Source organism: Canis lupus, chromosome 2, assembly GCF_048164855.1.
Source record: "Canis lupus baileyi chromosome 2, mCanLup2.hap1, whole genome shotgun sequence".
Lineage (NCBI taxonomy): Eukaryota > Metazoa > Chordata > Mammalia > Carnivora > Canidae > Canis > Canis lupus.
This window is the reverse complement of record NC_132839.1, coordinates 1,735,782-1,747,993: the sequence shown is the minus strand read 5'-3', so window position 1 is coordinate 1,747,993 and position 12,212 is coordinate 1,735,782. Positions and strand designations below refer to the sequence as shown.

Below are 12,212 nucleotides of genomic sequence, written 5' to 3'. Positions count from 1 at the left end.
CCAAAACCTTCCAAAGCAGCTGTGATGCCACGGACAAGCGGGCTCCTGCGGACATCACGTTTCCCCGGCGCGGGCGGGAAGGACCCGACAACCACCACTGGCTCCACGGTACCTCTCGGCGGCACCGAGCCACGTGCCGCACCCACGGCCTGGACGTCACTAGGCAAGGGCACGTTTCCGCGTCTCCCGCTTCAGGCCTCAGGTTACCAGGTGGCTCCCCAGGCGCGGACCATCCCCATGGGGCCCAGAGCCGGGTGGACCTGCTGATGGCAGGAAAGCGGTTGTGCCGGAGTCACTGGGTGTTGGGTGCCACGCGGTGATGCTTACGGGGTGGGGGGGGGGGTCCCAGAGCAAACCCCGGGTGGAGCGGCTCGGCACGCACAGCGCCATCAGCTGTCAGCTGGGGTCCCCGGGAGGCAGCCCTTCTGCGTCTGGCCTCAGCAGGTTCTGACGCAGTACACGGGCCTTCCTTTAAGGTGAGATCGTCGGGGTGCAACGCTCCGGAAGGTTCACAACAACACCCCAGCAGTACGCTTCCCTGAATACGGGATGGTCTGGCAACACTGAGCGCCCTCCTGCAGAGGGACAAGCGGCCTGGGCTGCACAGAGGGGTCGTCCATGTGGACCCGGGGGGCCCACCACCCTCGGGTGTCATGGCCGTCGCCCCCAGGCCTCCCTGGATGCCCAGTGGGGCCCAGGCCTACACCATCCTCCCCGGATGCCCAGTGGGGCACAGGCCTGCACCATCTTGCCCAGATGCCCAGTGGGGCCCGTGCCTATACCATCTTCCCCGGATGCCAAAGCGCCTTGCTTCTCAGTTGCTCGGGGACCACACTGCAACCACTTATTTCTCTGCTGGTCAGCACAGTGTCAAGACCCTAAAATGCTCCTCAGACCATCCGAGCCCTGTTTGTCCAGCCCCAGAGGCTTCAGCCAACCCTTCCTCTCAGCTGATTGTGGATCGGAGCCGCGTCCCATCCACACCACCTCCCTGCCGAGACCCTGATGAGAACCCACCCGTGTGCTGCCAGGAGGTGGTAGGAGAAGGGGCTGCACAACCTGCACTTCTCCCTCCCGTCCATCTGTCCTGCTGCACCTGCCCCTCCCGGCCCGAGGCCCTGCAGGAATGCTCTGGCGGCCTGCCCTGCCCGGGTGCACCCCTCTGGGCGCGGCCTGCTGCAGGGCCTGCTCCGGAATGTGCTTCCTCCTCCGGGTGCCCAGGCCTCCTCCTAGGACTGCTGTCCAGGAGGTAGAAACACAGTGGCGTTTACCTAGGGGGCGGTTATCACTGGAGATGGAGAGGTAGGAAAAATAAGGTATTTTAAATACGCAGACAACCGAGATGCCAGTTACGGGGAGTAGTCACTGAGACTGGATTACTTTGACTTAAGAAACAGAAGAATGTCTTCCATGGTAACAGCTCACACACTGTTTTATAAACTAACAGAAAATAAAGAAGCTTCTTACCACACATTTTTTATTACGTATGAATGGTAAATGGAGGTATGAATTTACACCTATTAACTCCTGAAACTGTAGTTCTAAAATCTTGTTTTATGGGGAACATGATTAGAATTTAATCTATGAAAATTAACAGCCGCTCTGTTTAGTGTAAAAAAAAAATCCTATTTAAATTTTAACTTCATTTTTGCCAAATACAATAAAACCTAATCAACCTAAAAAAGCAAAAAAAAAAAACAAAAAAAAACAAAAAAAAAACTTTTATTTATTCCTGAGACACACAGAGAGAGGCAGAGACCCAGGTGGAGGGAGAAGCAGGCTCCACGCAGGGAGCCCGATGCGAAACTCGATTCCGGGACCCCAGGGTCATGCCCTGGGCTAAAGGCAGATGCTCAACTGCTGAGCCCCCTGGGGATCCCCTAATCAACTTTTCCTAGGTCTCAAATTCAGCTGTCACTTAAATTTTCATTTAAAAATTTGGACAATCACATTAGCTGTGGCAGCATAATTTATGAACATATTATTTTTGTTTTCCTTTGGTCAGTAAAAAGTAATTAAAAAAATAATAAGAGCTATATGGTTCCTTTCCTGCTCTGCCACCCATGAGTGAGTCTCAGGAACAGGGAGCATCTGAGGTGGGGCTGCCTGGGGCTGCTGGGCGGGCGAGGAAGGGGAGGAACAGGTGGAGGGGCTGGAGGGCCTTCGGGGTGTTGGGGGGACCAGAGGCCTGGCCACTCCCTCAAGCATCCCCCCCTCACCGGGCAGGACCTGGGGGGCTGGTCTCCCCGGGCAGGCCTGACCCCGAGTCCCACAGGCCCAGGCCCTCTCACACATCCCAGCCCAGCTTCTTGGGGCTGGGCGGGGCCGGACGGGCTGGGACAGGGCACCCTCTGCATGTACCCGGCTCCAAGTCTGCACCCCACCCTGACCTCCGAGGGCGCACGGCTGAGACTCGGTCACCATGGGCTGGGGCCCACTGGGGCCCAAAGCAGAGTACGTTGAATTAGAGGAGAAAGAGGAAAACTGAGATTTGGAAAAGCTGAACAGCACCGATCCCCGGGTCAGCCGCGTCCTCCCGTGTGTGAGCAAGTGCAGCATCGGTGGGGGCCCTTGCTCCCCGGGACGGTCACATCGTCAGACGGCGTGTCCCGCCCGGATCCCAGGGGGCCCTGGAACCCAGGCTGGACAGGTCAGGCTCTGCGCACTTCATGGTCAAAGTGGCACGTGCACACAGCAAAATCCTAGTTTCCAAACACACCATTAATCCCTTTGTAAATTGAAAATGATGCAAATACACTGTTGCTTAAAGGACACATGATAAATCAGCACGGATGCTTGGAGTCCTCGCGTGAAGGACATTCACGCTGCTTATTTCTAGTCTTTGAAATTTCAAGAAGCAGAAACCCCCGAGAAGTAAAGAGCATGGCATAAACCACATCCTGTCTACACACGTGTGCGTGGGTCTCAATGTGGTGCTGACAACGCTGCAGAAGCTATTAGAGCACACGCAGGACACCCGGGCAACGAGAAACATGGGTCGTAAACGGCCACTATCCTCGCTTCTGCAGGAAAGACGCACAAACACCCGGGAGGCTACATAATACCGCGCTAAGGAGAGGGACTGGACGGGACAGGCTTGTCCTCTCGGCAGCAAAGGTTCTAGGGCTCCTGGCTTCCCGTCCAATAAGCGTGTCTGCGTGTATTTTCATGTCAGCCCCGCGCCCATGTGGGCCCTGAGATCAAGAGCTGAGGCTCCACCCCAGCCAGCCAGGCCTCCGCGATGACTGGCGCATCCTGGGCTACACCTGTTTGCTTTAAGCAGACTGAACACCCGGCGTGGAGCCCAGCACGTGGGGCTACAGTTGCCACCCTGAGATCAAGACCTGAGGTGAGGTCAGCATTGGACACGCAATAGCCTGAGTGCCTGGTGCCCCTTCTCGGCTGCGCTCTATGAGGCCCCAGACGTGGAGAGGCGGCCCTTGTGCAGCCGGGCCGTCCCAGAGCCACATCCTTCCTCCCTGCCATGGGAGCGCCTGGCCACCACACAGGGCCCGTGGGAAGGGGCACGCGAGGCTGTTCTCTGCCCAAGATAAACCAGAACCACAGGGCGCCTGGGGGCTCGGCCGGTCAAGCGCCTGGCTCTCGGTTCCAGCTCAGGTCGTGGTCTCAGGGCCATGAGATCGAGCTCCGGGGTCGGGCTCTGTGCTCCGCTGGGGATTCCCTCCCTGTCCCTCTGCCCCTCCTGCTCATGCTCACTCAGCCTCTCTCTCAAACAAATAGCAGGGCAGCCCAGGCGGCTCAGCGGTGGAGCACCTGCCTTGGGCCCAGGCCGTGACCCCGGGGTCCTGGGATCGAGTCCCACGTCGGGCTCCCTGCATGGAGCCTGCTTCTCCCTCTGCTTGGGTCTCTGCCTCTCTCTCTCTCTCTCTGTGTCTCTCATGAATAAATAAAATAAAAAAAATAAGTAGTAAAGAGAGAAAGAGGGAAACGAAAGCAAAGACTCCGTCCTTAACCAGCTCCGTGTATCTGGGCTCCAGGGCAGGGCCGCACGCTCACACACACAAGCATCTCATAGGCGAGCTCTTCGTAGGAGCCGCTCCGGGGAGAAGGAGCAACCCGAGCAGGTTTGCACGGAAAGCACGTGTGAGTCCCGCATCTCGAACGGCGCAAGGTGCTTGAGGGGAGGAACGCGTCTGACGCCCCGCTGGCCCGGGCCCCTCGGGTGGCTCAGCCCTCAGGGGCAGCCCAGATCTGCAGCCTCCTCGCGGAGTGCAGCGCGTGCACCGGGTCTGAGCGGGGTCTGAGGTTCATCCACAAAGATGAAGACAGAAAAACCAACATAAAGGCGTTAAAGCCCCACGGCCAGGCTTCTTATCCTAAGCCAGCTACTTCTCACAGGACCCCGGACCAACTGCCTTAAGATCTCCGCTTCCTCCTGGGCCACACGGGGGCAGTGACGATGCCCGTGTCAGGACGTGACCTGAGCCCCGTCGTGTCTTGTTTGTGCCGCTGCAGGACCAGCAGGGAGAGTCGAAGTTCCTCCCAGCTCAGGGGCACGGGGGGACCCAGCCTGGGGCCCGGGCTGTTCCACTCTGGGACACGGGGCCCAGCACCCTGGCCGCCCCCCTGGCTGCACCGAGGCTCCGTGGACATGGTGTCTGGCGCTGGGCCGCGCAGGTCAGGCCCTCAGGGTCGGCACTGAGCTGCGGGCTGCAGGCTCGGCGTGGAGTGGGCTTGGCCCTCTGCGCCCCCGGCCCCGCACTGTCGCGTGAGGACATAAAGCCTAAAGAGAAGGTGCACAGAGCTCGTAGACGAGGTGACCAACAGCAGGAAACCAAGCACAGGGACGCCGCGCCGCAACTGTGAGCTCTGGGCCAGGACACGCGCTGGACCTGGTTGGGTGCCCTTCTCACAGAAGCAGCCGCCCTGAACGACCCCGTGTCCACCCCAAGACACGGGATAAACAGGAGGCCGTGGCGGGGAAGCTTCGCGGCGGGGAAACGGACGCACGTTTAGCAAGTGCTGCACGGCGCGTGGGGAGCGAGGAGCACCCATGGTGTGCCCGGGATGCATCCCCCGGACGTCGGCGGCAGTGGGACAGGGCCACGTGGTGCTGACAGTGCAGCAGGAGTGAAGGAGGCGGGGGCCAGAGCCCAGCAGCCCGGCGGGGGCAGGACCCGTGTGCGAGTCCGCTGTGCCATCTACACGCGTGTCTCCCAACCAAAGAGCGACAATAACAGACGCCCCACCGGGTCCCGTCACCAGGGCTCCCACCAAGCGTCGGCTCCAACCTCAGGCCCCCGGAACGAGGACAGGCCTCGGCTGGGATTTGAGGGAACCTCCACAGAAAGCAGGTGTGGTCCCCACGCAGCCCTCGGGGATCCCCCAGCCACCCCCCGCCCCTGACCGCCAACCACCTGGGCCCCTGCAGGGTCACCATGAGCAGCTACTGTAATGCAGGAGACGCCTGGCCAGGTCGCGCGTCCCCATGACCTTGTCCTGTGACTTACCGGCCGGCTGTGTCTGTGCTGCCCTCTTGGGGTAAGTCTTGCTCCGACTTCTCGCCACGTTCTGATCTGGCCTTGGAAGCTCCACGCACAGACCTCGACTCCTCTGCAATGCCGTCCTGCCACCGGGAAACGCAACACGTCCGTTAAGGCAGGTGGGGCGTGGCCGCAGGCCCAAGGCAGGGCTCTGAGAGGCGGCGGGCTCACACGGGGTTTGCAGGGGGTTCCCGTGCTGCGTGGACCAAGGGCCCCGGGGGCCCCGCTTAGACTCAAGGGCGATCCCGCATGGCAGGCAGGCCGGATCCAAGCAGGCGGAGAGCACAGAGTATGGGGTGCCCTGGCCGCCGAACGACCATCACGCAGGGCCAACGTGTCTTGGTGGCCCGCACCTCGGGGCACCTGGGCCCTGGTGTCAAGGACCTGAGCTCCCTGGGGCCGGGCCTCAGTGCACGTGCACCTCCCTGAAAGACCCAAGCGCGGCCACTGACACCGGAGCAACGAACGACCCCGAGGTTCACAGGAAAGACGCACCTATGCTGGACTCGTCACAAAAAGAGCCACGTGTGGGACAAGGACGAGAAAGGCCTTTTCACAGCCCCAGATCCTCTTCCCGCCCTTACAGGGTACGTATCAGCAACTCTCCCCAGAAGAGGCGAGCCTCATGGGCAGAGCCCACCCATGAGCTCCCGTGAGCAGCCTCCCTTCCCATTTCCCAGTCACCTCCACGAGACGCAGGAAGATGCTGGAAACATGGCAGCGGCTCCTGCTCGGGCTCCGGGGGCCCCCGGGGACTCATGAGACCGCCCACGAGCCATGGGAGGAGGCCTCCGACAGCCCCTCCTCCCCTTGAAGTCTAGCCTGTTTCTAGGGGCTGTAGGGAAGGGCCCCAAATAGCAACACTCCTGTCCTGGAATCTCAAACCAAAAAATCCCGTATAAAGAGCAAAGTTCCATTATTATAAATGGTGTGAGCTCTAAAGAGAAGAGCGACCTGCACCAGGTGGTCTCCGTTACCAGCTTGGGCAGCATGCGCCTCGCTCACACTCGGAACCCCACCTTGTCACTCAGCTCTTCCTCAGGGGTTCCCGCTCGGGAACAGGGAGCGAGGGGAAGCCACGTGACGCAGCCAACGAGAGCCCGGCCCCGAAACCCAGGGTGGCCTCTGTCCAAGGCCAGCTCTGCCCGAGCGCGTGGGCTCCTGCAGACTCTCCCAAGGGCCCCGCGCCTCACCTGCCTCAAGGTGGGTTCCTACTGACTCAGCCTGGTCCCGGCAGAAGGACATGCAGTGTCCTCGCCACCCCTGACACCAGGGAGGCCCTGAGCGATGGGCAGCATGGGGTCCTGTGTGCCCAGGGACCCCGAGGCGGCAGCTGGGACCCCTGCCCCGGCCCTGCGACCAGGGCACAGCCGGCCGCCAGTGGGCAAGGGCCGCTCAGGGTCCAGGGTCTTTGGTTCTGGCACCTTAGGGGGTCACAGGAGTCCTCGCACAACAGGCCAGGGTGCGAGACCTCACAGGGGGCCGCGCGGACCCCATAGCACATCTCAGGCACCTGACACAGAGGAGGTTCTGACAACAGCGTGGGCCCTTGACACGGGAGGAAACGCGGAGAGTTCCTGCAACACTAGCCCCACACCTGGGCCCCCAGTGGGGATTTCTCAGGCCGGATTCTCACTTCTGGGGTATGAATTCTAGGGGCACCTGGGGGCTCAGGGGTTGAGCATCTGCCTTCAGCCCGGACGTGACCCTGGGGTCCTGGGATCGAGTCCCGCATCAGGCTCCCTGCATGGAGCCTGCTTCTCCCTCGGCCTGTGTCTCTGCCTCTCTCTCTGGGTGTCTCAGGAATAAATAGATAAAATCTTTAAAAAAAAAAAAAAAGCCTTTTATACAAGGCGCTGATTCGTTATCAGCAGGAGCCACCTACAACCTTAACAGGTGGAGGCTGTTAGCGTTCGAAGGCCTCAGAGAAAGAGCTACCCGCGGGCGACCAAACACTTCACCTACGCCAGGCTATCGCTCTCCGACCATAAAACCAGCACCCACCACTCCTGAGGTTCTGGAAGGCCAGGCCATCACTTATCACCAAAGACATCAAACGTTTCCCTTCTTAACAACAGGTTTTTCTAAAGAGACGGCAGCGTGTTCCGGGCCCCGTGCGGGCCCCGCGAGGCAAGGAAGGCCGCAAAGAGTGGAGTCGCCCCTGCCGCGCCTGCACCCACCTCTGCAGACGCCCGCCTGCTCGCCCGGACCACGCGGCCGCCCACACGCACGCCCCAGGCCCTGAAGGCCATGTCCGGGGCTCTGCTCCTGGCCCGCGGCGCCCCCGGGACCCTTATCCCGCTGCATAGGGCGAGTGCTCCAGGCTGGCTGCCCATCCTCTCGCCCCCGAGGGCTCCCTCACGATGCTCCCCAGCAGCCACAATGCTTGCATTTCAATGAATTTGAGAAGCCAGGTTTGGGTCAACATGTGGAGACCAACGCAGCGTGTGTCAGACAGCACGACAACGGTTTTAGCAGTGCAGACACGGACCGCGCCTTTGCGGCGGCTTCGTTTCAGGGACAAGGGGCTGGACTCACACGTTCTCTCCACAAGCCTCAAAACGTTTTATGTCCCAAGTCGAAAAACAGCCCAAAGGCTGACCAGCAGCTCTCCTTCTAAATATAAAAGTAAACATACTCTTCCCGCAGGTCCCCGATGATCCCCTCTCCTGGGGAAGAACCTCAACGGCCCAAAGGTCAATCTCTCAGGTATCCACGTGTCAGCCTCCGACACAGGTAAGGGCACCCGGGCAGGTGAGTCGTATGGCATCGGAGAGCAAGCCTCCAAGTGAACATGGGGCCATCAAGGCGATGAGCGCTTACTATTAGTCGCTCTTTTACTGATTATCCCTGATTTCGAATTCAGGACCCAAACCCAAAAGTGGGTCGCAGAAGGGGTGTTACAATCCTAACTCTGAACCTGACCCTAACCTCAACCCTAACCCCAGACCCAGACCCCAACTCTAACCCCTAACCCTAACCCACCCCCGACCCTGACCCTAATCCCAAACCCATCCCTAACCCTAACTCCAACCCTAACCCCAACCCTAACCCTGACTCTGACCCCTACCCTGACCCTAACCCTGACCCTAACCCCTAACCGTGACACTAACCCCGACCATAACCCCAAACCTAACCTGACCCTGACCCTAATCTCAACCCCAACCCTAACCCCGACCCTAAACCCTACCCCTAGCCCTACCCTCAACCCTAACGCCAACCCTGACCCTGACCATAACTCTGACCCTGACCCTAACCCTAACCCTAACCCTGACCATAACCTGGACTCCTACCCTGACCCTAACCCCTAACCCTAAACCCTACCTCAACCCCTAACCCTAACCCCTGACCCTAACCCTAACCCCTACTTTGACCCTAACCCTAACCCTGACCCTGACCCTAACCCCGACCCCAACCCTGATCCTGACCCCAACTTCAACCCCTAACCCCAACCCCAACCCTGATCCTGACCCTAACCCCTAACCCTAACCCCAACCCTAACTCTGACCCCGACCCCAACCCCTAACCCTGACCTTGACCCTAACTCAGAGGACAGGCCGCCACCCGCCTGGGCTCTGCAGGCCTTGGGACCTGCTGCACCACCTGCATGAGGCCCCACCGCTGCAGCGCAGCAGTGCTGGGACGGGGTTCCCTGTGCCCCTGGGCACCCACTACCTCACCCTGCGTGGCACAGGCTCCGTCTACCAATAGGACGCACTGAGACACCACAAATTCTTTCTCACGACACAAGGTTCCCGCTTCTCATACGGATATTGGAAGAAGACCCAGTTGGCCCCGTCCTGCGACGTGCTCGCGTCGGCCTCAAGGCCAAGAGCAGGGACTCTGGAGCTGGGCTGCTGGACAGGGACGCTGCACCCATCCTGCTCCCGGGCTGGGTCCCCTGGACACGGACCCGGCCTCCTGGAACCCTAGTGTCCTCGCACGTAACGGAGGATACCGTCGTCAAGACGACCGCCACGATTCTGTGAAGCAATGGATGGAAGACCTTCGGCATGACACATGGCACCGGGGATACCGGGCAGCTGCTCAGCAAGGTCCAAGGCACGGCCACCGTGTTGTGCCCCACAGGTGGGCCCTGTGCTGCAGGAGACCCGACGGGACCCACAGTGCAAGGTACCCCCGGGGGGACCGCAGGGGATCAGGCTGCGCCCGGGGCCGGCATGAGCCCGCCTGGGGATCACAACATTGCTACACACGGGGATCGTGGCAGCAAACGGGCTTCTGAAGATGGTGAGCTTTACCGCATCTGGGAAACCCTAAACTGAAACCTGAAAGGCCGTTTCGGTCAAGTTTCTTTTGTTTTCTCCCAAAGAAGGGGTTGGCAGAGGGCTGGGTGGGGGAGAGGAAAAGAGGGCAGTCCGAGCCGTCCACAGGCAGCCTGGAGCCCGTGCAGGGCGCGACCTCACGACCTGACCCCGAGCCAGGACGCCCATCCGGCCGCACAGCCAGGTGCCCCACCAAGGAGCGTTCAATCAACCCATCACGCTTCTGCAGGGAAACCGAGGAAAACAACGTGAGTCCTGGGCCCCGGCGCGCAGGCACGTGGACAGCGGGACTGAGCATCGTTACCTCCCGGGCGCGCCCTCCCCCCAAGGGGAACTCGCCCCTTACCTGCGCCGGTGCTTGTAGCCAGCGGATCCGAACTTGCTGAGCCTTCTCGACAGCGAGCTTGATTCACTTTCTGGCATTCTACGCATTTTTAAAAGAAAATCAGATACGGAGGCGTCAGTGCAGGTGCTCAGACGACGCTGCGTGGACAGCGGGGCCGCCCTGGTTCTCGGCAGCTCACGTATTCACTGACACGTTGGCAGGAACCCGCGAAGGCCGCAGCTGCCTGACGTCTGAAGTGCGGCCGCCGGGGCTCACGCTCGAGGCACATGCGAGCGCTCGGCGTCTGCACCCTGTCGGGCCCATCCGGTCCTTGAAGTCATACCCGCGAACCAACTTGCTTTCTCTCCTTAAATTGGGGACCTTGTCCCTGTGCTGAGTCCCCCAAGGCCATGGTCTTCACGCAGACGTGACGGTCTCACGCTTTCCTACCCCGGGGCTCGCCTGCCGAGTCCTAGGAGGTGACTCGGTGAGGCCCTGCTGACGGCCAGTGAGGCCTCGCCCCTGCCGGGCCACCCCCTGCCCCATACAGACCCCGTAAAGGACGCGGGGCATCGCATCCAAGCACTTCTCCAGCACCCTGCCGCTTGGGACACGTGCTCTGAGCAAACCAACTAGGAGTGAGGGGAGCGACCGACGCAGCTTTAGATTTAAAAGCAACACGTGAAGCTCGCTACCTCGCCTCACAGGATCCGGGTTTGTCTCTGCAGCGCACAGACGCAAACCCGCAAGCGCCACTACGGGGCAATGGGCCACCCTTCGCCTCGTCTCCCTCGGCCTCCGAGGAGCACACCACGCGGTCGCGGCCTCTGACTCTCCCTGCCGTGTCCCTCCCTGCTGGCATCAGCATGTACGCTCCCCCGGTCTCGCCTCCTCCTCCTGCACCGGCTCCCGCTGCCCTCAGTGCGCTGGGAGGACCCCACACGCAGGCCACGGCACCTGCTTCTGTCCCCGCGGCCTCACCCGGTGCTTCTGCGTCCCCCGGCACGTCTGCGGGGCCAGCGCTGGTCCCCCGGGTGGCCCGCACACCCAGCCGCCCTCCCCACACCTGCACTTGCACAGCTAGTGGGTGGGCGATTCAAAGCTCGCAGGCCTGCAGGGCTTGGAGCCTCCACCAACACCAAAGCTGTGCTTTATCCACATATATGAACGTCCTTGATCCACCACTCCTCGAAGCGGGAGGGAAGGAGGGATTGTGTTTTACCGCGCGCCAGAAAATTAGCTGGCTGAAAAAAGTAGAGAAACACATCTAGATTTCCACTGCACACAAAAGAACTGTCATAAACGCAAATCGACATTCATTTGTGAGCGCGACGCACCTGAAGAACGTGTGATGTTCCACGCTGCACTTCCAAAGATGCTTGCAGGCCGTTTTGCTTCGAGCTTCAAAAAAGAACGAGGTTTCGTTGCACTGGAAGTAAAAAAAAAGGAAGAGAATATGAGTGACCGGGGGCCGTGATCGCATCCCGATGAGAGCAAGTGGAAACCGACCCCTGATGCCAAGGGGATGCCCGTGAGCCCAGGGCTCCACTGCCCTGGTATAGGACATTCAGGCCAGGTCTACACAGATGACTAGGGACGCCTGGGGGGGCTCGGCAGTTGAGCACCCGCCTTCGGCCCAGGGCGTGACCCTGGGGTCCCGGGATCGAGTCCCGTGTCAGCACGGAGCCTGCGTCTCCCTCGGCCTGTGTCTCTGCCTCTCTCTGTGTCTCTCATGAATAAATAAAAATAATAATAATAAAAATTAAATAAAATAAAATTTTTAAAAAATAAATAAAAAACAAACCGATGACTAAAGAGAGTCAGGAGGAGCCGACGTGAGCAGTGCCACCCGAGCAGCTGCAAGGACGCTGGCTTCCACGTCCCGCAGCCAGGCATCGGGTGAATCAGAGGGGATGACGACGACGACGACTGGATCCCGCGACAGGGGTAAAGTACGTCACAGGAACACACTGAGTGTCAACTAGTACTTTAGCCCGGTGGTCACTCACCTACGTCCGACCATAGGAAATAACTCTAATTGCTACACTCTTGAAAACTGTTAATTGTTGAAAACGATTGTAATTGAAGACTCGATTG

At 60.1% G+C, this 12,212-nt stretch overlaps 1 protein-coding gene across 1 annotated transcript in view; it reads right to left on the bottom strand.

The window, feature by feature from the left end:
- EPB41L4A (erythrocyte membrane protein band 4.1 like 4A) overlaps positions 1–12,212 on the bottom strand; it is a 180,848-nt gene that overhangs the window by 48,641 nt on the left and 119,995 nt on the right. The window contains exons 10-12 of the mRNA XM_072787912.1: positions 11,453–11,544; positions 10,137–10,214; positions 5,472–5,587 (exon numbers count right to left, since the gene is read on the bottom strand). Coding sequence (XP_072644013.1) covers positions 5,472–5,587; positions 10,137–10,214; positions 11,453–11,544 — 286 coding nt within the window. The remainder of the gene's footprint in view (positions 1–5,471; positions 5,588–10,136; positions 10,215–11,452; positions 11,545–12,212) is intronic.